General features: G+C 41.9%; 1 protein-coding gene across 2 annotated transcripts in view; it reads right to left on the bottom strand.

The window, feature by feature from the left end:
• Window positions 1-21,872: 21,872 nt before the first annotated feature.
• The window catches only part of LOC143280817 (protein FAM98A-like), a 122,393-nt gene continuing 121,229 nt past the window's right edge, over window positions 21,873-23,036 (bottom strand). Inside the window, exon 11 of one of the 2 annotated variants that reach the window (XM_076585515.1) lies at window positions 21,873-22,021. In XM_076585515.1, the coding sequence (XP_076441630.1) occupies window positions 21,966-22,021 (56 nt within the window). In that variant the 3' untranslated portion in view covers window positions 21,873-21,965. The remainder of the gene's footprint in view (window positions 22,022-23,036) is intronic. The other variant, XM_076585516.1, reaches the window with a different exon arrangement.

The raw sequence follows: 23,036 nt of genomic DNA, 5'->3' as shown, positions 1-23,036 counted from the left end.
ACCAGATAGAAAAAATGACATCATATCTATGACCGAAACTACATAAAATACTTTTGTGTGTGTGTGTGTGTGCGTGGTTTCATGTAAGCTTGCATGCGTGTCTTATAAACCTTGTTCAGGTTTAACTGACATTAAAATTGATTGTGATTCTGATTCACACACACACACACACACACACACACACACACACATATAAATGTCCCTCCCTTACAGACACACACACACACACACACACACTGACATTATTTAAATACCAACTGCACTAAAAACAACATTGCATAAGCATTAAAATATTTCTTATTTTCTAACATAGAATTCTGTTTGGACATACTAACATGCCTACACACTTACACACGCGTACCAGAGCACTGGAACTTCACACTGAAACACATGCACACACACACGCACGCACGCACTCGCACACACACATGCCCATTAAAAATAACCAGATAGAAAAAATGACATCATATCTAAGACCGAAACTACATAAAATACACAATGCATTAAAACAGGACTACAAAAATACTAGCACAAAGATACTTGCCAACAAGCATACCTTGGTTTATAAATTTAACCATTCCGCCCAGAACAAAAATGCTTACGGAAAAGTTAAGTTTTCAGATCTGACTTAAAGGACTGTAGATCAGAGGAATTTCTAAGAGACTGAAGGTAGAGAGTTCCACACTAGGGGAACCTAAGCTCTGAAAGACCTATTTCCAGCGCATTTCAGACTAGTCCTTGGACCTTTAAACAGCTTTTCAGAACTGGATCTTAATGTTATGTGTGGTTCATATGTTTCCAATACAGAGGAGAGATACGGCGGAGGAAGAGATTCATCAAATTTTCGGAAGGCAAGTGCCGCTAGTTTATAGTGAATGCGGGACTCAGTTGGAAGCCAGTGTAACCGATTCAGCAGAGGTGTAACATGATCAGATTTCTTTTTGGCGAGAACCAGTCGTGCAGCACATGTTTTGTTTTTACTAATTTTTGGGTAAGAGAACCAATCTCCCCATTAGCATTAATTGATCACAGCACTGGTCGGCATGTGGTCAGCATTCAAAAGCAGGGTTGGGGGGGGGGGGGGGTTATACTGTGTGCCAGCAGTGTCATCTACACCCCCCACCCCTTCATCCCCCCCTTCCCCCTATGTCTTAGCCGGCGGCTTTGTCACTTGCCGTAGTGATGGCATAACCAGCCAGCAGGCACGGCATGGTCACGTGCGACAGGCACAACTTGTGCAAATGTCGGAACGTTTCCCGTGCAGCGGTCTCCGAGTCTCTGAAGGCGCCCCCACCTTCCCCTTCCCCCGTCTTTCCTTCCTCGGGGTTCACGCTTTTTATTGTCTGATGTAGATGTCGGCACGTCGAGAGCTTACGTTGATGTGATCTTAGATCAAGCCAGCTAACAGGTCGAGAGTTGTATCGTCCTGTCTCCCCAATTTCTTTGCGTCGTAAACGGGTGACTTGTCGTCATAGAAGTGTTTCGACAAGTGGGTTGAATTCAGGTAGCAAAGCAGATCAAACTGTTGCATTGGACGAATCAGGATGGGTCAGTAAATCTGTCAGTCATTCACAAAGCGCCATTAGGACAAGCCAAGATTTAATTGGTTACCTCAGTTCAACCAGTCGGGGGAGTGAGTGTTGTAGCTTGTATTAGTATGCACAGTATGTTGGGGGGGGCGGGGGGGGGGGGGGGGGAGGGAGGTGTGTGTGTGTGTTGTTTTCAAGAAAAATGTTCTTAGCACACAAGTTTGCACTGTACCAATATAACCATCTGGTCTCTTCAGCTGTAGTCTCTTTTCCACTGACAGACGTGTGTTGGTTGAGGAAAGAATGGGGTAATGACTGGAGGGAGGAGGGAGTGGGTCTGTGACTGGTTATATCACTTTCAGCAGTCAAGGATTCTCAGCTAGAATTGTGGTCAGTGTCTTGGCTCAATGCCCAAGTTGCCACAGTCATTGACAGTGGTTTTAACCCCCCCGCTCTGTATGTATATATGCAAGAAAGAGAGAGACAGAGGGAGAGACAGAAAGAGGGAGAGAGGGACAAAGGGACAGAGAGGGGGGGAGGTGGGAGGAAAAAGTGTAAGTTTGTAGGAGTGCATATATGTGCATTCCTTTGAATACAATTGTGTGTGTGAGTGTGAGTGCGTGCGTGTGTGCGAGAGTGTGTGTGAGTATGCACACACGTGTATATTATTAAGCTCTGTGTGAGCACTCATATGTGTGCACATGTGCAAATGTGAAGCCGAGGAGAGAGAGATAAAAAAACAAACAACAACAACAGAGTATGTGTGAGTGCATTCATGTGATTTTTTTCAAAGAGAGAGAGAGAGGAAGAGAGAGAGAGAGTGTGTGTGTGTGCGTGTGTGTGCGCGCGCGCGCGCATTCAATTCAGCTCTGTGTCTGTGCGTGCGTGTGTGCAACTTTGGTAATCTGGCTGTAGGTCTCAAATAACAACTGTACGACAGCCTCGGCTGTGTCAGAAAAAAGCACTGACGTCAATTGCTACAAAGTTTCTGTTTTCATCGCAACAATGTTACTTGTGCATAAAGTGGCAAACGATTGCAGCTTTTGCTGAATAACAGAGGGTCAAGCAGATGTACCCACGGCCCTTGTTGCTTGACAGGGATGGAGATCACGCGCACCCACGTTTACGTGTATTCGTCTGTGCGTGCGGGCAAGTTTGTGCGTGTACGTGTGCGCCCTCGCTCGCATGTCTGTGCGCGCGCGCGCGCGCGCGCGTGTGTGTGATGGATCGCATGTGTGTGCATGTGCGCACGTGAGTGCGTGCTTTTCACAGTGATATCAATGCGTGCCATATAGGGATCGTTATCAGCATTTTGACAACTTCTATCCACCGTTAGGAAACTTTCTGACTTCGATTTTGGTGCTCTGGCAAGTCACTGGATCGCCTCTCAAGGGGTCAACAAACGACCTTTCGAAAGATCATTCCATTTCATTTTTGACAGTTCATCCGGTCGGTAAACGATACAGAACTGACGGCCCGTTGGCTTTTCTTTTTCTTTTCTTCCAGAAAACGGACGCTCCGTTTTTAATGTAAATCTGAAAACAGATTTCCGTACCTTGACAGAAGAGTTGCACCCATACAATCTGACACCAATCGCACTTGGCCTCGCCCGCGGCGTCGATTTTGTGAATGGCATCGCCTACCTGTGAAGTTTTTTTGTTTTTTTTTCCCCTTCACTTCTGTTTTCACGATCGTCTCATCTTGCCAGGCCCAGTTCCACTTATTTTTCTAAACACACAGATAAATGAAATCAGTTTTTTGTTGGGTAACATCTCATTTTTTAGGCATTGTCCTGTAGTGAAGCCATATGATAAGCCAACAGATTGTGGGCCTTCATCTGAACATGGGTCAGAATTCACTTGAAAACCTCGTGTAAGCCAAAGCTTCACATGTGTAATGGAAACTAGCCTATTTGGAGAGAACACTTCAGAATTCACTTTATTTCATGGCTAACAACATTGTGTTATCTCCACAGAAATGTCTTGATCAAACACGCAAATGTTCACTGGTATTTGCAAATGTCACTGTGGTGCGTCGGACTGCTGCGATACATGCCTGCCTCCTTGTCCTGTGACTTCTTCAACCTGCTTCCTGCTGTAGTTTCAACTATGGGAAACTGATCGTTAAAAATCGATACCCATTGAGTCCCGATTCAGTGTTGTATCCTCAGCTTGTACAGCCGATAATGCAGTAAGTGAGTGGCATTGCTCAGTACCTTTGTGGTGACGATCGTAGTTTAACACCCCGTCACGTAGTTTCGTCTTCATTAGTTGAGCCTGACCGGCAAAATGGCATCTCGTCCCACAGTGCGTCTCGCGTGACGTCATCTTCTCAAGCCCTTGTTCGTTTGAAAAAAATTGGAGTAATTTGCCCTTGATTAAGCGAAAGTTGCGAGTTCGTCGATTGCATTTGTGTAAATGCTTCAGTATGGGTCTGGGGAAAACGGGAGGAAAGAAGTACTGTGTGCGCTGTTCGAACTTCAAAGGAAAAAGGTGACATCGCAACGAATACCAGCCGCGAACTGATTGCACAGAGCGTGGCGAGCTCAGAATCACTTCGTGAACCGAAAAGGATATTCCTTCACTTTTCACGAACAAGGTCTTCAAAACAAGCACGGTATGTGATATTTTGAATCGAATATTCATTTTTTATGTTTCAAAATATATTTGTTTCAATTCAACGGCCAAGCCTAAGAATGTTTTCTGTCTGATTTCTCAAAGAGGGATAATCAAACTGTCTTCATTTCTCACCCACTTATCGGTCTAAAATACTCTAATGTTTGAATCCAAAAGCACAATTTAACCTTTAAAACGGGAGAATTACAGTACACCAGCTGACTGGTCTTTTTCAACTTCCAGTCACCAATGTTGTATCATTCAACTGGATTTTTTTGTGTGTGTGTGTTTGTTTGTGGTCACATTCTTAGCTGTGATATTTATTCAGCACAGATATATGCATCTCTGACACATAGTACAAACTGACCAGTGTACCCCTGAAACAAACACGACACAGAATTTCCACTGTACAACATTTGTCAGGCACATACTTCTTTCAAGTGGAAATACTTGCACATTTTCAGAAAATGCCTCCAACAATAATACTGAGACAGTGAGATCCTTGCTACTTCCACAGGCAATGTGAATGTTTACACACACACACACACAGAGCATTGTTATTGTTGGCAAATTTAAACTCACGCTTGATTTCTGCAATTTGCTTAATGTAGTAAAAAAGACCCGGGATTTTTTTTTGAGGGTTGTATGGAGTTTAAAGGGAAAAGGTGAAAACCTAAAACAAAGGGAAAATATCTTTCAAGCTTATAATAATTACCCTTTTTTCTTTTTTTTTTTTGTCACAGCTGTCAAAATTCCCAATTTCCAAGAAGACTTCACGCTACTTCTGCATCGAAAGTAAAAACCAGTGCTGTGAAAAAAAAAATTTTGGGGAATTTTACAAAATTTAAAAATTTTGGAATTTAAAAATTTGTAATAAATTTTGACAGTTTGCTTCCCCCTTTACCCCAACCCGGGACACTAAAGAAACAGGAAAGATGATTTATTAGGGCCTGAAGCTTTTTCGTCAAAAAGTTTAGATTTGAAGGGGGGTTTCAGAATGGGTGTCAATTTTTTGATTGTGTGGGGTGTGTGTTGTGGGGTTTGTGTTTGAGAAGGGAAATTGTTTCCCAGGTATTGAAAAAATTTTGGGAAAAGATTTGTCAGATTTTTAATTGTGTTAAAGGGTTTTTTTTTTTCCCCCCTTTCTTTTTGGGAATTGGTTTTTGGGAATGCTCCTGATATTTTTTTTTTTTCTTTCTGATGTGAAAAAATTTTGCGGGCTTTTTTATATATTTGTTTATTTTATATTTATCTGATAAAATGTTGATTTATATCAATATATACATCACGGGAAATAAAAAGAAATTTTTGGGATTTAAAACAGCCAAAGCTTAAAACCCACTGCTTGTTAATGACATTGATCTTAGGGGCTTCAAAAACTTTTGGGCTGTGATTTTTTTTCCCTTGAGGGGGGAAAAGTGGGGGGTGGGGGGGGGTTTTGCATTTGGGGGTTAAAAAGCGGGTTAAGTTTCCCTCACATTTGTTTTTTTTTTTTCTGTTCGTGGAAAAAAAAAAATATAAAAATTTAGTAAATGAAAGAATTGAACTTCAATACGGGTTGTATATCTCAAAACACAAACAAAAAATTTAAATGGTGCTCAATAAAAAATTAACTAAAATTTTTTAAAGTTAATTGGGTTCATTTTTTTGCTTTTAGGTATAAAATAAAGTGATACCAAAAAATAAAGAAAATATCAAAACAAGTGATTTTCTTCAAGTCTGTTTTTGTTTGACTCAGACCTGCAAAAACTGCTTTTTGTAAACAGTCCCAAATTTTGGGTTGTACAGATTTGACAAGCAAACAATAAGAAACCCAAAATGTGAATATATATTTATATATATATATTAATTTGATTAAAAATTAATACAGGAAATAAAAGATGGGAGGTGGGGAATGAAAATGAAAATAAATGCAAATTTATTCACAGAAAAAAAAATTTAAAAAAAAACTCCCCGTTTTTTAAAAAGTGGCACCCAAAGAAAAAAAACTGGTATTGTTTTAAATTTTTTTGGGCCAGTTTTTTAGTTTAAAAATAAACCTTACAGGTTTCCATAAAAAAAAAAACCCTATTCTAACCTGGGGGGAAAGTACAGACATACCCTTTTGGGGGTAAACGGCCATTTGATTCCCCAAAATGGGGGTCTGAATGTCGGGGATTTCTCGAGAAGACTTATCAGTGCATGTCCTGTAATGAGAATAAAGTAAATTTTACTGTATCCCACACATGCATGAATGTTTTAACCATAAGGGAAATAAATTCTTTATTTGGGCATTTTAAAACATCAATAAAACTGTGATAAAACCCACTAAATCAGTCTTGATGAGGGATTTTTCTTTAATCCAAATTTTTCCCACAGCCCCCACTCTTTTTCCCCCCATTTCCATACTAAACTGCACCCTCATTTCCCCACAGATTTCCTTGCTAAAAACCCAACACTCCCCTCCCCACTAAATGTATTAAAAAATAAATGTATAGAAAAGCCGGGGAAAAAGATAAATTTCTTTTAAAAAAACAGCAATGGCCCATTTTCTAAAGTCGAAATTTTTTTTTTAAAAAGGTGCGCGCGCGCGCAAACAAAACCCCAAAACACGCCCCCCCTCCCATTCAAACTATTTTAGCAACAATATAAAACGCAAATTTGTTTTTTGTTTCCTCCTGAATGGATCACACACAGGAGGGGATTTTCAGTTAATTTTGTTAAAAATCTGCGGGGGGTTTTATTGTGTGACAGCGGGAAATGAAACTGATTTGACTTCGCCTTTTGTTTCGGTTCCGGACAACTAAAAAATTTAAAAAACGACGCGCTACTTATCAGTTGCCCGCCCTTTTTTTTTAAAATACTCTTTGGGTTCTTTAACTTCCATGGTTCAAGGCACTTTCTTTTCAGCGGCCCAGACCCCCCCCATGTTGCCTTACCCGGGATTTTCCCCGGGGGAAAGGGGCTAAAATTTTCCACTGATTTCCCCGGTTTTTCTAACAAACCCAAGGTCATTTTTGGGTTTAAAGATCAACATGCAACTTTTAAAACCCCACCCCCCCCCCCCCCCACCCCCCCAACATAAACACTTTCCTTTTGGGGGTGCTCAGTAACTGGGGCGGGCATTGTTCGAAATAACTCGCGCAAAACATCCCATGGGATTATTCCCCAAAACGCCCTTTTTTGCAGTTTCCCCTTGTCAAAAAAGCGTTCCGATCTGTCACCAATATGCTTTTTTTAATAGATTTTTCAGCACTTTATAATGCGCATTTTAACCTATCCGATCAAATCAACTATTCAAACGTGTCAAGTTTAAGTCCCCACAATTGCTTCCCTTTATTTTGGAAATTTTTTAAGCACGTTTGTAACTTTGGGCAAGCAGGGTTTCCCCGAAGAGAAGAGCCCCGGGAAAAAGCCAAAAATCGTGGTTTTTTTACTGGTTCTTTTAAATGGAGGGATTAGGAAAAAGGTCAAAGCACCGTTACCCATTATACCTCTAACTCGCCCAATGTGATTTGCCGTGTAAACCCAACCCCCCCGGGACTGTCGTTAAACACGTGCTTCCCATGGACGCAGCGTTGTGGTTTTTCATAAACGACTCTCCCGAGATTCACAGCCTTTGTTTTTTGGGACTTCCCAAAAATGCATTTTTTTTTGCACTTTTCCAAAAGCATCGTGCTCATCAATGCCATGTTCACCCAGTGAAAAGCACAACAAAAGAGGATTGGGCCTTTTTTGAGGGAAAAAGAGAAAATTGACGAATTGGGGACTCGGTCTTTTTTTGTGGAGACCTTTAAAGCAAAATCGAAGGGTTTTGGGACCAGCGGAAAACCCCAAAAACCCCCAAGGACTCGCACTTGAAGGAATTTATAGGGGAATTTTTAGCCATTAACAAACCAAAAAAATCCCCCCCCCTCGCCCCGGAACAAGACGGGGAAAAGTGACCGTGTGATCGGGCTTTGTCTAACACCCCCAAATTTTCCCCGAGCAGGGAAAAGAATTTTCAGAGGGCGCTTCCCACCGGCATTTTACCCTCCCGGTTTGGTTTTTTAGTCTACAAAACGTCAGATAAAAAACCCGGGAAAGAAAAAACCCCGTGATCGGGTTTTAATTTTTTCAGTAAGGAAAACCCAAAAAAGGGCAACCCGTCATTTGAAAAAATTTAGACGCAGAAGAAACAAAAGAACGGCAACCCAACGGAAAGCAAAATATTTATCCCCTGGTGGAATACCCACAGAAAAGGGGCCTGGGTAGAAAAAAAATGCGGCTGTCAAAACTTTGGCAAAAAGAAAAAAACAAAACCTTTTCCGGGCAAAGATATTTTAAACAAAAATGAAAGAAAAAAAAAAAAATAAACAGTTTGAAATCATTGCCAAGGGCCAAAAAAGACAAGTGGAAACAGTTTTTGGGGGCACCAAAATTTTGAATTTAACATTGAAAAGAGTTCTGGCAATTTTTTTCGTCGCATGGGAAGGGGGAAAAAGTCACAAAAAAACCCCAGGGCTTTATAGACAAATGACGGAACCAAGCTTAAGACAAAGAAGAAAAAAAGGTTTCCCCCCTGCCCCAAACGTTTTAAAACAAAAAGAGCGACAAAAAAACTTTTAAAAAAAAAATTTGTTGGGGGTTAAAAAAAAACCCTTAAAGCAGCTGGAAACGATGATGACTTTTCAATAGTTTAAACTAAACGAACAATAGCCCAAAATGCAAGAAAGAATTTTTCCCCCGGCCCCCCGACAAGTTTCTAATTTGGGCATCAAGGGAAAATATTGGGAAAAAAAGACAGAAGCAAACTTTCAATCTATATCAAAACAGTTTCCCCCAATGGAAAATGTGCCGGAACTGGACACACAGTTCTTAAAAAAAACCCCTACCAAAAAACCCGGAAAGGGCCCTTTGTCAGGTAAGGGGGCTACCCGGCCCAACCATGAAAAAAAATTTGGGAAAAACCATGGAATGTTTTGCATTGAGGTGTATTTAAGGATTTCAAAGAAAAAGAAAAAACTAGAGTAGAAAACGACCTTTAAAATTTCCTTAAAAATAAAAATCCCGTTTGCGCAAACCCCATAAGTGCTACTAAAAGGGATGGAATAAGTTTGACACTGCAAGAGGATTGCAGCAGCGCTTCGGAAAGAACTGTCGTCCTACAAACCCCGGAGATTGGTTGGGCTCACCCTTTTAAAACCCTGGGACTGCCCCAAGGGTCCCCCGCCTTCCCCCTGTCCTCAACAATGTTTTAAAACGAAGGGCCTTGCAGCTTAAAAAACAAAGGAATAGCTCGGGCCCTTACTCTTGCGGAGAAGGCCGTCTTCAAAAATTCGAAAGATGCTCCGGGAAAAAACTAAAACCGTCCAGAAGCAACTAAACAAAATTGCTCAAAAGGGGCAAAAAACCCCAGGATTTCCAAACAAACCAGCGAAAAGCCCAAACGTTGCTGTGCACCCTCAACAACAGCCGCGAGAAATCACCACCCCGTGTCATTGGGCGGGATTCCGATCGGGAAAAAATGAAAGCCTATGTACCTAGGAATACACTTCGACAGGAAGGCCCGACCTTTAGAAAAACATAAAGGAAAATACTGTTCCAAATGCCCAAAAAAAGGGGCCCTTTCCCGGTTTTTTAAAAAATTTTCCAAACCCAAAAAAATTTAAACAAGCCCCCCCTCTTTTCCCGCTATACCAAACACCTCCCCAGTTTTGATCGCCCACCGACTTGGGGGTAACAACCCATCTCAAAGCCCAAACCCCTTAAAAATTTGAGTTCCAAATAAGTATGAGGTGATCCTTTGGGAAAAACAAAAAACACGCCCACGAAAACCATGCGATACCCGCCGAAAACCCTTCCCCTTTAGTGCAGGCCAGAAAAAATTAGAAAAGGTCAAGGGGCCCCCTTCAAAGCATTAAAAACCCCCAAAACCCCCGCATTTACGCAGTTTAAAGAACCCCAAAAAGGGAGCCCTCTAGGACGAAAACATGGGTGGGGGAAGCAGAAAAACCCCAATCCAGCTAGTAGGCCCACTACAAGACCTTTAAAGAAAAAAAAGAAAAGGGGGAAAAACCCCCAAAAAACCCCAAAAAACAAGTAAAAACCCCGCCATTTCACCCACTCTAGGGAAAACAAATTTTTGGGAATGGCCAGGGCAAAATATGCAGAAGTGAAAAACTCAAAAAGAAACAATAAAGAAGAGGTCATTTCATATACAAAAATGGCTGTCAACAAAAAACCCAAACCGGTTGGGGTTTCCCCTGTGAAAAAAAAATGGGAAAAAAAATTAGGGAGAAAAATGGGTCTAAAATCACAACCTCCAGCCAACGATGGAAGTTGAAGCTGTGGGCACATGCCCTCCCGTGGCTATCGTCCAACCATTTTTCCGGAATAACAAGCCATGATTTTTAACCGGGTCAATGAACCTATACAGAAAATTTAAAACGGAAAAGGGAAGCCCGAGTGGCATAAGGCAATGCGCCCAAATTTAGATTAAAAAAATAACCCTGGTCATTTCTGCCCGGGGGCATGCAAAGGGGGTTAAGGGGGAAAAGAAGGGGGCTGACAGACTTCCTGGTTTTAAAGCAAAACCCCAAATAGCAGGCCTACATTTTTAAAATCGGAAATCCCCCCCAGAAAAGTTTAAAGAAAAATCAAAAAAAAAAGGGAAAAAAGGGCCCTCACACCATTTGATTGCCTCAAAGGAAAAAAAAACAAGGGGGGGGAGCGGCCGTAAGGTTTAAAATGAAAGGTAGGCCCCGATGCTTTGCAAATCAAATATCGGCATATTTCCCAAAACCAACCTTTTCGCAAATTTTTTTAAAAAGGGGAAAAGAGTCTCTGTGGGCTTTTCCAAAAACAACGAACTGAGCAGGGACACTAGGGCGCCACGGGTTTTTGGCATCAGAGATCTTTTCCCCTCCCTTTTTGCGGCCAACAGGGGGCGCCTCTGGCGTGTGTGTATGTTTGTTTTTTTTGATGGGTTTTTGATGCGCGGGGTGTAAGTGTACATAAGCATCAGGGAAATTCTGTGGGGCCCTGAATTTTTTGTGGTGAGGGGGAGGTATGTGAGTGTATGCTGCCTACACTGTGGGGAACCGGGGTACGGGAAAATGCGGGGGGGTAATTTTCTTGTATTTTGTTTGTGGGGTTGGGGGTGGGGGGGTATGGGGGTATGTGTTGTGCTTGTACAAGCAAAAGTTCATCTGTGTTGTGGTTTTGTGTGTGTGCCGTGGAAGGTTTCGATAAAGTAGCCAAAAAAATGTGGGGTGGGGGGGGGGTAGCGGGTGGTTTAGGGTTTAAAGTTTTGGGGGTGTGGGGTGTTGGGGCTCAAGTTTTTTTTTGTGGGAAATTTTTCTGTGCTTTCTACGGGGAAACTGCCCTGTTTTTGGGGCAAACTTTTTTTATGCATGTGTGGGTGGGAAAGTTGAAAAGTTCCTTGTGTTTTAAAATTTAATTTTTCTTTAAATTTTTAAACATTGTTGTTCCTATTTTTTATTATTATTATTATTATTACTAATTCCTTTTTTAAATTTTTTAAATTTTTTTTTATTTTTTAAAATTTTTTTAATTTTGTACGCTTATCTATTATTTATTCACCTTTTTTTTTTTTAATTTTTTTTCCAAAAGGCCCGACTAAGCGCGTTTTTTTTTAAAGTGTGGTTTAGGGTTTTGCGGGGAGATGTAGTGAAACGTATATGGATTTGGGCCCCAAAAGCAGTGGGGCCCCCTTGAGCTACTGAAACTGGGAAAATTTTCAGAGCCGATTTGTTTTGAATTTTTTCCAAAAATTTTTGAATTTTTAAATTTCAAAACAAGTTTATTGCCGAGAGCTTTAGGGGTAAAAACCTTTTCCCCCTTTGAAGGGGGACTTCGAAAAACCCTTTTTAAAAGTTTTTTTCAGAGAATCTTGGGAAAAAATTTTAATGAGGAACCCAAATATCCCACTGACCGAGTTCGGCGGAAAAATGAGAGTGGGAAATTGGGGCACTTGAAAAGTGGAAAACGATCGCCCAAAACCTCTGAAATCATGATTCAAAAAGCCGGACCTCCGAAATTTGATCTGTCAGTGAGTTTGTCTCGTTTTTTACTGGGTATTTATTTGGGGGTTCTGCAAATCTTCCCGAATGTGCTAGTTCAAAAGGGAAATTTTGGTTTAAAAAATTTTGGGCCCCCAAATTTTTGAAGTTTCAAAGTTGCAAGATGGTTGATGACTGTCGACCGTAGAAACGTATCAGAAAAACTGTTCTGAAGATGATTTTTGCGTGAGAATTTGTAAAAATCCCATGGACTGAGTGACCTTACATCCACTGACTTCTAAACCCATATTGGGGAGGGTAGTTTTGGGAAATTTGTGTGCCGGGGTAACCCGGGCTTCCGATATCGGGAATCGATCGCCGGGCCTCCGAAAACGGAAAACGATTGCCCCGGGCCCCCAAAAAACATAAAACGACCCCCCCTGTCGGGAAACGATAATGGCCCTTTTTGATTTGGGAATGAAACAATTAAAGGGATTCTGCACAATCATCCTGATTTTGCTAGTTAAATGGATTATATTTTTCTTTTCATTATGGAGACAGTACATGTGAGGTAGGTTTGTTGTTTGTTTCCGTTTGTTTGCTGTTGTTTTTCTCCCGACCATCATAGGAAAACACACCATCCCTCAAAATGAAAAGAACAAAAATCAGCATGTTCATTTTGTAGGAATTCATGTTGAGTAAAAAAAGGAATAAATAAGATGTATTAGAAGTCACTGCAGACCAGATAAACTTATTTAAAAGAAAAAAATACTGTAATTAAAAGAATTTTTTTCAAAGTTGACCATCAAATTTGATACATTTATTTTTTGTGTGTGTAAATACAAAGCAACACGAGCCTGGAAACAAAAATTCTTCTGCAACTTCATTATGTGTAGAATGCAGGAAAAATAAACATGCAACAAAACATCAAAAGAAAGTAATTATATTTTTAATCAATGTTTATTATTACCCACTATCGAAAATCAAAAGTGTTATTCGCCTTGGAATTTGGGATTTGAGGGGTGATTAGTGCTGAGCGACCTGGGGGCAAGAGGGTTACATTGTGAAATGCAACCGTTCAGAAGGCTGCGAAGTGGGGCGGTATTCGCAATGACCCATACCTACCCAATTCATTCTTTGCAACTGATACAATACATTGAGATAACATTATCACTAGTGTTATAGACTTTGTCAACATGTTAATGTCTGTTAGCAGCAGTCCTGTCACATTTTGCTGGATCAAACATAAATTGTACTATCTCTTAACTCATTTTGAGGACATTTCCAAAGGCATGATTTTTGTTTTGTATACTACAAAATGTGCTCCATGGTTACAAAGCATTTTTTTTATCATCAGTTCAAGATTAATTTGACCGAACAAGACTAATTTCTTTCAATGGTAATTATTCTCTTTGTTTTCATCTGGAAGCCTGTTCATTTCTTCCCATATGTCATGTCAGTCTGAATGTTATGAGAGTCCTTGCATCCTCAAGAGCATTAGCTGCTGGTACACAGTTTCTATTTCTGGTCTAACATCATTAGCGTTCTTGTTCCATTTCTTGTTTCATGTTACTTGCAGATCAGTTGTATGATTTCTGTACACTTGCGTGTGCAGGTGCATTGTATGTTTTTCATCAGTATGGTCAAAATGGAATAAGAGTTGAAAAACAAAGCAAAAACAAATTGTGTTAGTCTCATACCATGGCAACCGTGTATAAAAAAATCAATGTGAAATTATTTCACTTTTTTGTGGGGAGGGCTATTTTTGTCAGTATGTGGTTTATAAATTGCATGTCACTGTCTGCACTGAGATACAAAGAGATAAGACTGAAAGAGAGAGGAATTCTTATGTGTTCTGCGTTCATTTTAACAGCCTGATTTAACTTGTCATCATTCAAGTTATTATGAAATGTAGTTTTTAAGAAAACAAAACATTTATAAACACTAATTCATTATTTAATGAAATAAAACATTTATAAATACTGATTTATGTTCAAAGAGAGAGAGAGCAATTTGACCTGAAAATAATTTACTTTGCAAGAACTGTTTGTTTGAATATTGTGTGGATGAAACTGAAAGCGGTTGTCCACAATATACAGTGGGAGAGGGACTGAAAACCACTGCCAGTCCTCTGCCTGGCTGGAGCATGGAAACAGTACTCCTGGAGGGAGGGAGGGGTTGGGGTGACAGTTCTGCATACTCCGCTTCATCATCATTGAAGTGCAGTTTCAGTTTCAGGAGGTGTCACTGCTTTTGGAAAAATCCATATATGCTACACCACATCCGCTAGCAGATGCCTGACCAGCAGCATAACCCAACACACTTGCTTGGTGCTGACTGCATGCATATATATATTTGTTTACCTATCAGGGTGAATTTCTTCTGCACAATTTTGTCAGAGGATAACACTCGTTGCCATGGGTTCTTTTTCAGTGTGTCAAGTGCGTGCTGCACATAGGACCTCAGTTTACCATCTTATATGAATGACTAGACACTCGGTATGATTTTCCTGTCAAACTTGGGCAAAAGTGTAAGATCGGGATTCAGACCCAGACCCTAATGGACTCTGTATTGGCAGATGAGGAATGTCATTCTGCCATGTTCCTCCTTGAAGTAAGTGCAATCAGCGCTTTGATTTTGCTGAGAAGAGTAATGAAATCTTAAGAGAAAAGTCCAAATAAAGAATTGTGAATGACATCCTGACCTGTTATCTCTCTGATGTCAGTGGGCTGACAGCCCTTCACTGATACACATTCTCATCAGTAGCAGTCAAATGATAAAACCTTGTGAAGTAGTCCACACATCAACTCTGTCAAACTGGAACAGGTTTTTATATATATTTTTTGCTGTCATTCATTAACACACATGAAGCAAACACACAGTTTATCCAGAATGAAAAAAACAACCAACCAACCTGTCCATAGACAATGCAGAAAACCACACTGGATAGTTGTTGGAGAAACAGGGAATATTTTCACAGGGGTTATATATTTCCTCCAAACTAAATGTATACAACATACACAACACAATATTGTCTGCAGCAATCCCAGTCATGTGCCATCCTATAGACATTCTAAGAATGAAGACCAAAATGTCCAAACCACTCACATGTAGACTTGGTGCCTCGTCCTGGTATATTGGCCTGTTCATAGCCCCTGGTGGTTTTTACCCAAGGGTTAAATCTTGTAAACATAGATTAACCCCAAGCTTTGTGTCGAATGGCCTGGAATAACCCCACCCCCCCCATCCCCCGCCCCCAAGGTAAACTTCAGCTAGTAAGAAATGAATCTTGCTAGTTGGATTTTTACTACCTCAGGTAATGGATATGGGGGTCATTCTAGACTAACTTGAATTAACCTCCAGTGCTAAATCTGGCCCTGTTAGAATGAATACAGGTCATTTGAGTAGAACTTCCATGTTTGTTTCCGTAAAACTGTTATGGAGATGGGGTGGATTGAGTGGGGGAGGTGGGCCAATAAGACAAACCCAGAATGACCTCCCTTCCTTTCTCAATAGCTTGATAAACCCATAGAAAGGGGGTAATTTCCAACCAAGGGGGGTGGTCAATCCTGACTAGCCACAAATGAGTACAAGGAGAAAACCCAGGGGGAAGGAGAGTGGGGGGTTGTTTCAAGCTGTTATACCAATTTTCTTGCAACCTCCATGTCCACAGATAATGTAGCCACCTTTTGTTCACACATCCAGATTATTTATATTTTTAGCAATGATCATTCTCAGTCCTTTTGATCGAAAACTACACTCAAGTTTGCACTGACTGTAAAGTTCCAATTCTGTGACTTATAAATCCAAGAAACTTTACATGACAGAATATCAACAAAAATCCACATTTAAGGTCTTCATGTAGTTTGGAACAAAGCAGATCAGCAGCACAGCACATATCCAGTTTATATTCATTTCGTGCTTATGAACCCGAGGACACACCGCTGAGGTTCCCACTTCATGGAAATGTTGGCCACATGAACAGTGAACCAAATCAACACTATTTAATTACACATACTTTAACCATGACCCAACTAGTGCAGACTCCGGCTGGGGTCTGACATTCCTGTCCTGTGCAAACTACTATCCACCTATGCGGAGAAAACCAAAGCAACTACGGCTGATAACCTCCCAGAAGTAGGTAACCTCCCCTTTGTCCCACTGGCTAGTGCCCTCTTTTTCCGGCAGCCATCTCGACACCTGTTCCTGTGCACTTCATACGGCTAAGTTTTTTTTCGCATTTTCTATCTGTCTATCGATTCTTTGGCGTTTCTGTTTTGTGTCCAATTATGTCTTCAAACAGGTCACAAAATTATGTGGCTCAATTGGGAGATCTGGCTAGAATTAAGGCACGATCACAATCGATTCGCGATCACTCTGGGCCCTCTACCTCTGCCTCTCTCAACAACGCCAACCCCACGCCTCTTCCACTTCCTCTAGCCGCTACCTCCGGTCGACTCCAGACCCCCACTACCCCCTACGCCTCCTCCGGCGACTTCTAGGGGTTTGTTACCCCAAACCCAGGTCATTAATCCAATATGGATCTCGCCAACTTTCTTGCCTTTCTCTCCTCCTCCAAAGGCCTCTCTGCCTCCGCAGTACGCGTCCATCGCGCTGCAATCAGCTCCACTCTTCAGCAACTGGGCGGGCCCTCTTTCTCAGATGATCCCCTGCTCAGGGCATTGGTCCGAGGGGCTTCCCTCAGCCATGCACGTAAATCCCTCCGGACCCCTTCTAGGGACCCTTTTCTGGTCCTACAATACCTCCGCAAGGCCCCCTTCCAACCCCTTGCTATAGCTCCTTTCAAGCTACTCTCCATGAAGACACTCTTTCTCATCTCACTTGCCCCACCTTCCTACGCTGAGCCCAAGAAACAGTGGATATGAATTCACTGTCCTGATGACTGTAAAAGAGCTATGGGACCTTAAACCATTTTAAAATCTTTAATTAACTCTGCATTTGAGTGACTAATGTCTTGTTTCAAAAGATCTGTTTGACTTTGGCTGCACACAGCATGTGTGCCTTCATTTCAGCCTTTCCCCCAATGTGCAGACAAAATAAGAATGCTTCATAATCACTAACAAAGTTAAAAGAAAAAAATGAGCATATTTTCTATAACTTGTCTGGTGACAAATACAGGGATGCGAGGACTGAAACGAAAAAAAAACTCACTGAAGGCAGGGTCCATGGGCAATGGACTGGGGAGGTTGGGGGGCAAAGCCCCCCTGAAGCTGACAAAAAAATGTTTTTTGCAACTCCAAGAACCATGCAGGGATTGCAGCAGTTTCATTGTTCAAAATTAAGAACAATGTCTCTTAAAGGCCTAAAATCTAAGAGCTATCATGGCCTTGTGTATGAAAACCTGGGGGACACTGGCAATTTCAATAGATAAAGTTAGGAAAAAAAGCAATCTTAAATATTTATGTATCATTTGTTTCAGTAATGTGTGTGTTTGTGTGTGTGTAAAGGCATTCACAGTGTGTATGTGTTTTTGTGAAGAATTGTGGGGTAACAGTGACACAGTAAGACAGTGAGGAAAGCAGAAACCAAGGTTGGGACACAGTTCCAGAGAGGGAAAACGGTGTTTTTAGCTGGTACATCCACATGGTAGTTGCATGGAAACTGGGCTTTCCACACTGTCCTTTAATATGCGTGTCACTCATCAACAGAACTGGACTTTGATCTCCCTCATCCCTGCCGTATTTCTACCTCAATCCCATCTGTCAATGCTATTCTGCACATGTAAAAGGAGGAGAGGAAGGAGAAGGGGCAAGTATGGTACAGACTATAAGGAAACGTAAGAGGAAGGGGGTGAGCGAGGAGTATATGGGGTGAGAGGACTTGTGTGAAGGGCGTGGGTACAACAGACTGTTAGAGAGTTCCGTGACCATCTTGGATCGTTAACATGGGCATTTAACTTTTACTTGAAATCACAAGCAATGCCAAAGGCGATCGACAGAAGGCAAAAGCAGCAAACATGTGCTGTCCTCCATTTCTTCAGTTGATAGCCTCCATTGCTACAACCAAACTCTGTACAATGAAGTGCCCAAAAATAAACAAAGTATGAAGCAAAAAGTCGAAAAAAGAAGCCTGCTGTTTAGCACGTTCTGTCTCTCTCAACTGCCTTTGTTGCTCACAATTTCATTGAGCCAATCAACTTCGAGAGCACAGATCATATGAAGTGCCTCTGTAAGTCATGTAAGCATGGAACTCTCCAGCAGTCTATTGTAGTTGTCCTGTTTGTGGTAATTTGAGTCATAAATGGTCGTTCAGAATGGATCTGGGTACTTTGTTCATGATGCCTGTCCAATTAAGTTTGAGGAACACAGTAGTTTGAGAAAACTAAGCAAAAAGACAGGGAGAGATGGGGCTGGGGGAAAAAGAGAGAGAGAGAGAGAATGATCAGGCTCGATTGTGAGATGGCAAGATTGCCATCTGTGTGTACATGTATGCATGCTTGTGAGAGCATGTGGGGGGGGGGGCGGAGGGGGGGGGGGGGTGCAGGGGTGCCAGTGTGAGAGGGCAGAGAGAGCAAAAGATAGGGTTTGGGCCCACAGATCTCAACACACTGATTTCATTATCATTTTTACATCACCTGCCACCCCACCCATCCATTCTTTCAACTCATGACTACACACATGCATGAGTGCATTCAGACACTTACAGTAACTGAGTAAAGGTGGAAAGCCTAATAATTGATTGACATCACGCATTACTCTTTTATTTGTATTTCTTTTTATCACAACAAATTTCTCTGTGTGAAATTTGGGCTGCTCTCTCCAGGGAGAGCACGTCGCTATACTACAGCGCCACCCTTTTTTTTTTTGTATTTTTCTTGCGTGCAGTTTAATTTGTTTTTCCTATCGAAGTGGATTTTTTCTAAAGAATTTAGCCAGGAACAACCCTTTTGTTGCTGTGGGTTCTTTTACGTGCACTAAGTGCATGCTGCACACGGGACCTTGGTTTATCGTCTCATCTGAATGACTAGCGTCCAGACCACCACTCAAGGTCTAGTGGAGGAGGAGAAAATATTGGTGGCTGAGCCGTGATTCGAACCAGCGTGCTCAGATTCTCTTGCTTCCTAGGCAGACGTGTTACCTCTAGGCTATCACTTCACTACAGAAATTCATTACAGAAATACAGCCATGCAAGAACAATGAAGACAATGGCAATCGTGAATGTTCTGATGTTGAAATGAGAGACACAGGCTGCATAATCGTTTCAGCAAAAGATAATATTCCATGCTTATAATGCAAATGAACCTTTGGTAACATGGATCCTAGATCTAAATAATGTATAACTAACTGCAGACATCTGCAGCCTCAAAATGTACTGAGGCAGTTTCAACTGAAGTAATTTCAGCACATAAAAAGCATTGACGTCAAATGCTATAAAATTTTGTGCTGCATTAAGTGACGAACAGCCCAAAACACATGACAGGGATGGGGATCGTGTGTGTGTGTGTGCATGATGCGTATGCACACGTGAGTGATGGGAGTGCACGTGTGTGCGTACATCTGTGTATGTGTGCGTGCAACTGTGTATGTGTGTGTCTGTGTATGTGTCTGTGAGGGAAAGAAGTGGGGTGTCTATCTTAATGTAAGCGATGGCAAAATGTGTGTGCATGCGTGCGTCCATGTGTGAGTGTGTGCGTTTTCCTTGTCAAAAATATGTAAGAAAAATGTATCGGCACATTGGGCCATGGGCACATGGCACCCTCCTGAGCACTGGAATGAATTTTGTTTTTGCTGGTGTTTTTTTTGTTTGTTTGTTTTTAATTCAAAGCCTACACTTTAAGATGATCTCTCAATCTGATCCAAATGACATAGTAATTGACTCCCATATGTAAATAATATATAATGTTTTGCACAAGACATCAGTGATCAAGATGGAACAGATGAGAAACAGGCCTTTTATTATCCAGACAAGACAAAATTATGAAGATGGCCCATAGATTTGTTTCTTTCCAACTTTTTCGTCAGATACATTGGCAAAGTGCTGCAACAGCTGTTGTCAGTAACATCACATGTAAGTATCACCTCCTTCCCTATTTTCTCCCTGGATTTGCACAGATTTCAGGAATAGCCTCTGGGAATTTTACCACAGTGACATCCAACTGAATGATGCTTTTTATATTATCATTATTATTATTATGCCTATTATTATTATTATTATTACTACTGGTATTATTATCATCACCATCATCATTGATCTTAACAGTACCAAGCGTTATTTTGACTTCTGCTTCCTATTTGCCAGGCAGGCAACTAGTTTGGGGTTGCCGAAGGTAATAATTAACAAAAAAATTATAGCATGCAAACTAGTGCAATAAACTATATATAACCCATACTTTTCTGAACGGAAAATGAACTATCAAATTCTGATAGTTCATTTGACACAATGATTGCATACACACACACACACATCCTTCAATTGCAGCTCCTGCCTGTGTTACGCCCACTCACTTCACGCTCACTTTCAGACAATATCAAAGAGGTTAACAGTGACCCAGTTGGCCCAGAGTGCAGGGGGGAGGGAGGTGTGCACTGTTCATAATTTCACCTACAGGCAATTCATGACACACGAAACTGTTCACCATCCTTCATCATACTCCCCCTCCCTCCCTGCATAAGTCAGTGGATGGTTTATATTTGAGGTCAACTCTAAGTCAAACACAGAGCTATACTAGACTCCTGCTCTGCCTTCTCTCCTTTGCTGGCTACATCCAGCTGTTCAACTACCCCCACCATCCCTCCTCTCTCCAAATCATTCTTACATTCAGTCACGTCAAGATAAAGCCACACCGAGCACTCAATTCATCATCGTCAAAGACTTTTAAAAGCTTCTGCAATATTTTTTATGGCAAAATCTCTTCTTTTTTTTTTGATAGTTGGAACACACTTCTATTTCAAACCACTAAGGTAAGTTTTTTGTTGTCTGCCATTTTGAAAGCATTGTGAGAGGGGGGGGGGGGGGTGTACTGACAATAACATCCAGATGTTATCACACAGAGTGTGATTGGCTGTTGTTCCTCGTGGATAATTAAAGAAGACATGTCAAGCTTTCTAACTAGTGGCTATTGGGACACTTCAACTTTAAAACAGAACTGTGAAAAACATGAAATGACGCTGATGTATATATACATCATGGGTCAAGTAGCAAAGCATTTATGATGTATATATACATCATGGGCACTGAAGAGGTTAATGGAAAAGTGCATTTACGCATTTCCCTGTAGCTCTCACATCCCTGCAAAAATTTCTGTTCCAAGGGAAGAATACATATGAAGCTGTCAAAAACCACAAAGCAGTCATTATCTCCTGCCACGCCCCCCTCGACCGCCTCTCCCCCTCCCCCCTCCTCTACCACCACCTCCTTGATGTCCCTGCCCACCCTGGTAGCCTCCACCCCCCTGGTAACCCCCACCCCCCTGATACCCTCCTACCCCTTGGTATCCTCCTCCACCCTGGTAGCTCCCACCCCCCTGGTATCCTCCTCCCCCTTGGTAACCCCCACTCCCTTGGTAAGCCCCTCCCCCACCACCCTGGTAGCCACTCCCACCCCCCTGGTATCCTCCCCCTCCTTGCTGGTAGCCACCCCCACCCTGGTACCCTCCACCTCCCTGGTAGCCACTGCCCCCCCCACCCTGATATCCACCCCCGTGGTATCCCCCTCCTCCTTGGTACCCTCCTCCAGACTGGTAGCCACTCCCTACCCTACCACCACCACCAACCCCGCTGCCATAGCCGCCCCCACCCTGATCCCACTTGGTGTTGACGCTGGGGTTGTTGGAGCCGCCACCCCATCCTCCCTGCACACGGCCACTGTCACGTCCCCCTTCACCCCCCCCCTCGTCCCCCTCCTCCACGACTGTTACCACTGTAACCAGATCCACCTGTAACATAAAACACAAGCACACAGAGTATAAACAATACAAACAGTTTGGAAAATTAATAATACTAATGAGTGAAGTTAGGGAGTTTGTATCATACTCCAAGTTTGGTTAAATATACCAGTTTGGAATATTAATAATACTAATCATAGTGAAATTAGGAGTTTGCATTGTTCTCCCAGTTTGGTTAAATACACTTATCATGTCAAACTGATGCAAACCAGGCCTGTCTGTTTGCTCCTCAGCCAAAATTTTGCGGCAACTATAGTGATAAGCAGTGATAAGACATCTCACTATTAGACCATCGTCTGCTAGCCAATGAAACACCATTCCCGGCAGGAGCTTAGTAATCATTCCAATGGCCAGCTAAGAAACGCCCCATGTGAAGCACAGCAAGAACTGTGGGGACGGATGGGTGGGCATTTGAGTTTGACATGGTAAGTATGTTTAATCAAACTGGGAGATCAAATCCAATCAAATTATGGTGCTTAGAACCTCGCCAACCACTACGGCCATCTCAAGGCTATCACCACATTAGTACCTACTTCAAGTCAAGGGTAAAAACTAGTCACTGCTTTAAGCATTCCATTCTTAATTTTAAAAACCTTCCATGGTCTAAAACCTTCAAATCTGATTAAAAATGTTCACATCAGCATCCACAGAGGGACATCATGAAACAAAGTCTTCAGAGAATCCGCTGTGTAATGTCTGTGTCTAACGTTATGCAGATCCCAACAGTCAAGGAGTACATGTTTCACGGTGAGAGGCTCATCACAAGGAATACATTGAGGGGCCTCTTCCCCCTTCAACAAGTAAGAATGAGTAAAAATAAATGTGTGCCCTGTGCACAGTCTGCACAGCACAGACTCCTCTTTTCTATTCTTCACCACCTATGGGAGGGTCTCTTTCAGGTCTGGACAGATTTGGAACAGCTTGTTGTCCATCTGGGTGTTCCACTCCTCTTGCCAAAGATCCTTAACATAAGTGTTCACCTTCTGCTTCATGTCTGTGTATGGTA

This window comes from Babylonia areolata, chromosome 4 (assembly GCF_041734735.1).
Source record: "Babylonia areolata isolate BAREFJ2019XMU chromosome 4, ASM4173473v1, whole genome shotgun sequence".
Classification (NCBI taxonomy): Eukaryota; Metazoa; Mollusca; class Gastropoda; order Neogastropoda; family Buccinidae; genus Babylonia; species Babylonia areolata.
The sequence above is the reverse complement of the archived record's forward strand: the minus strand, read 5'-3'. Positions and strand labels throughout refer to the sequence as shown.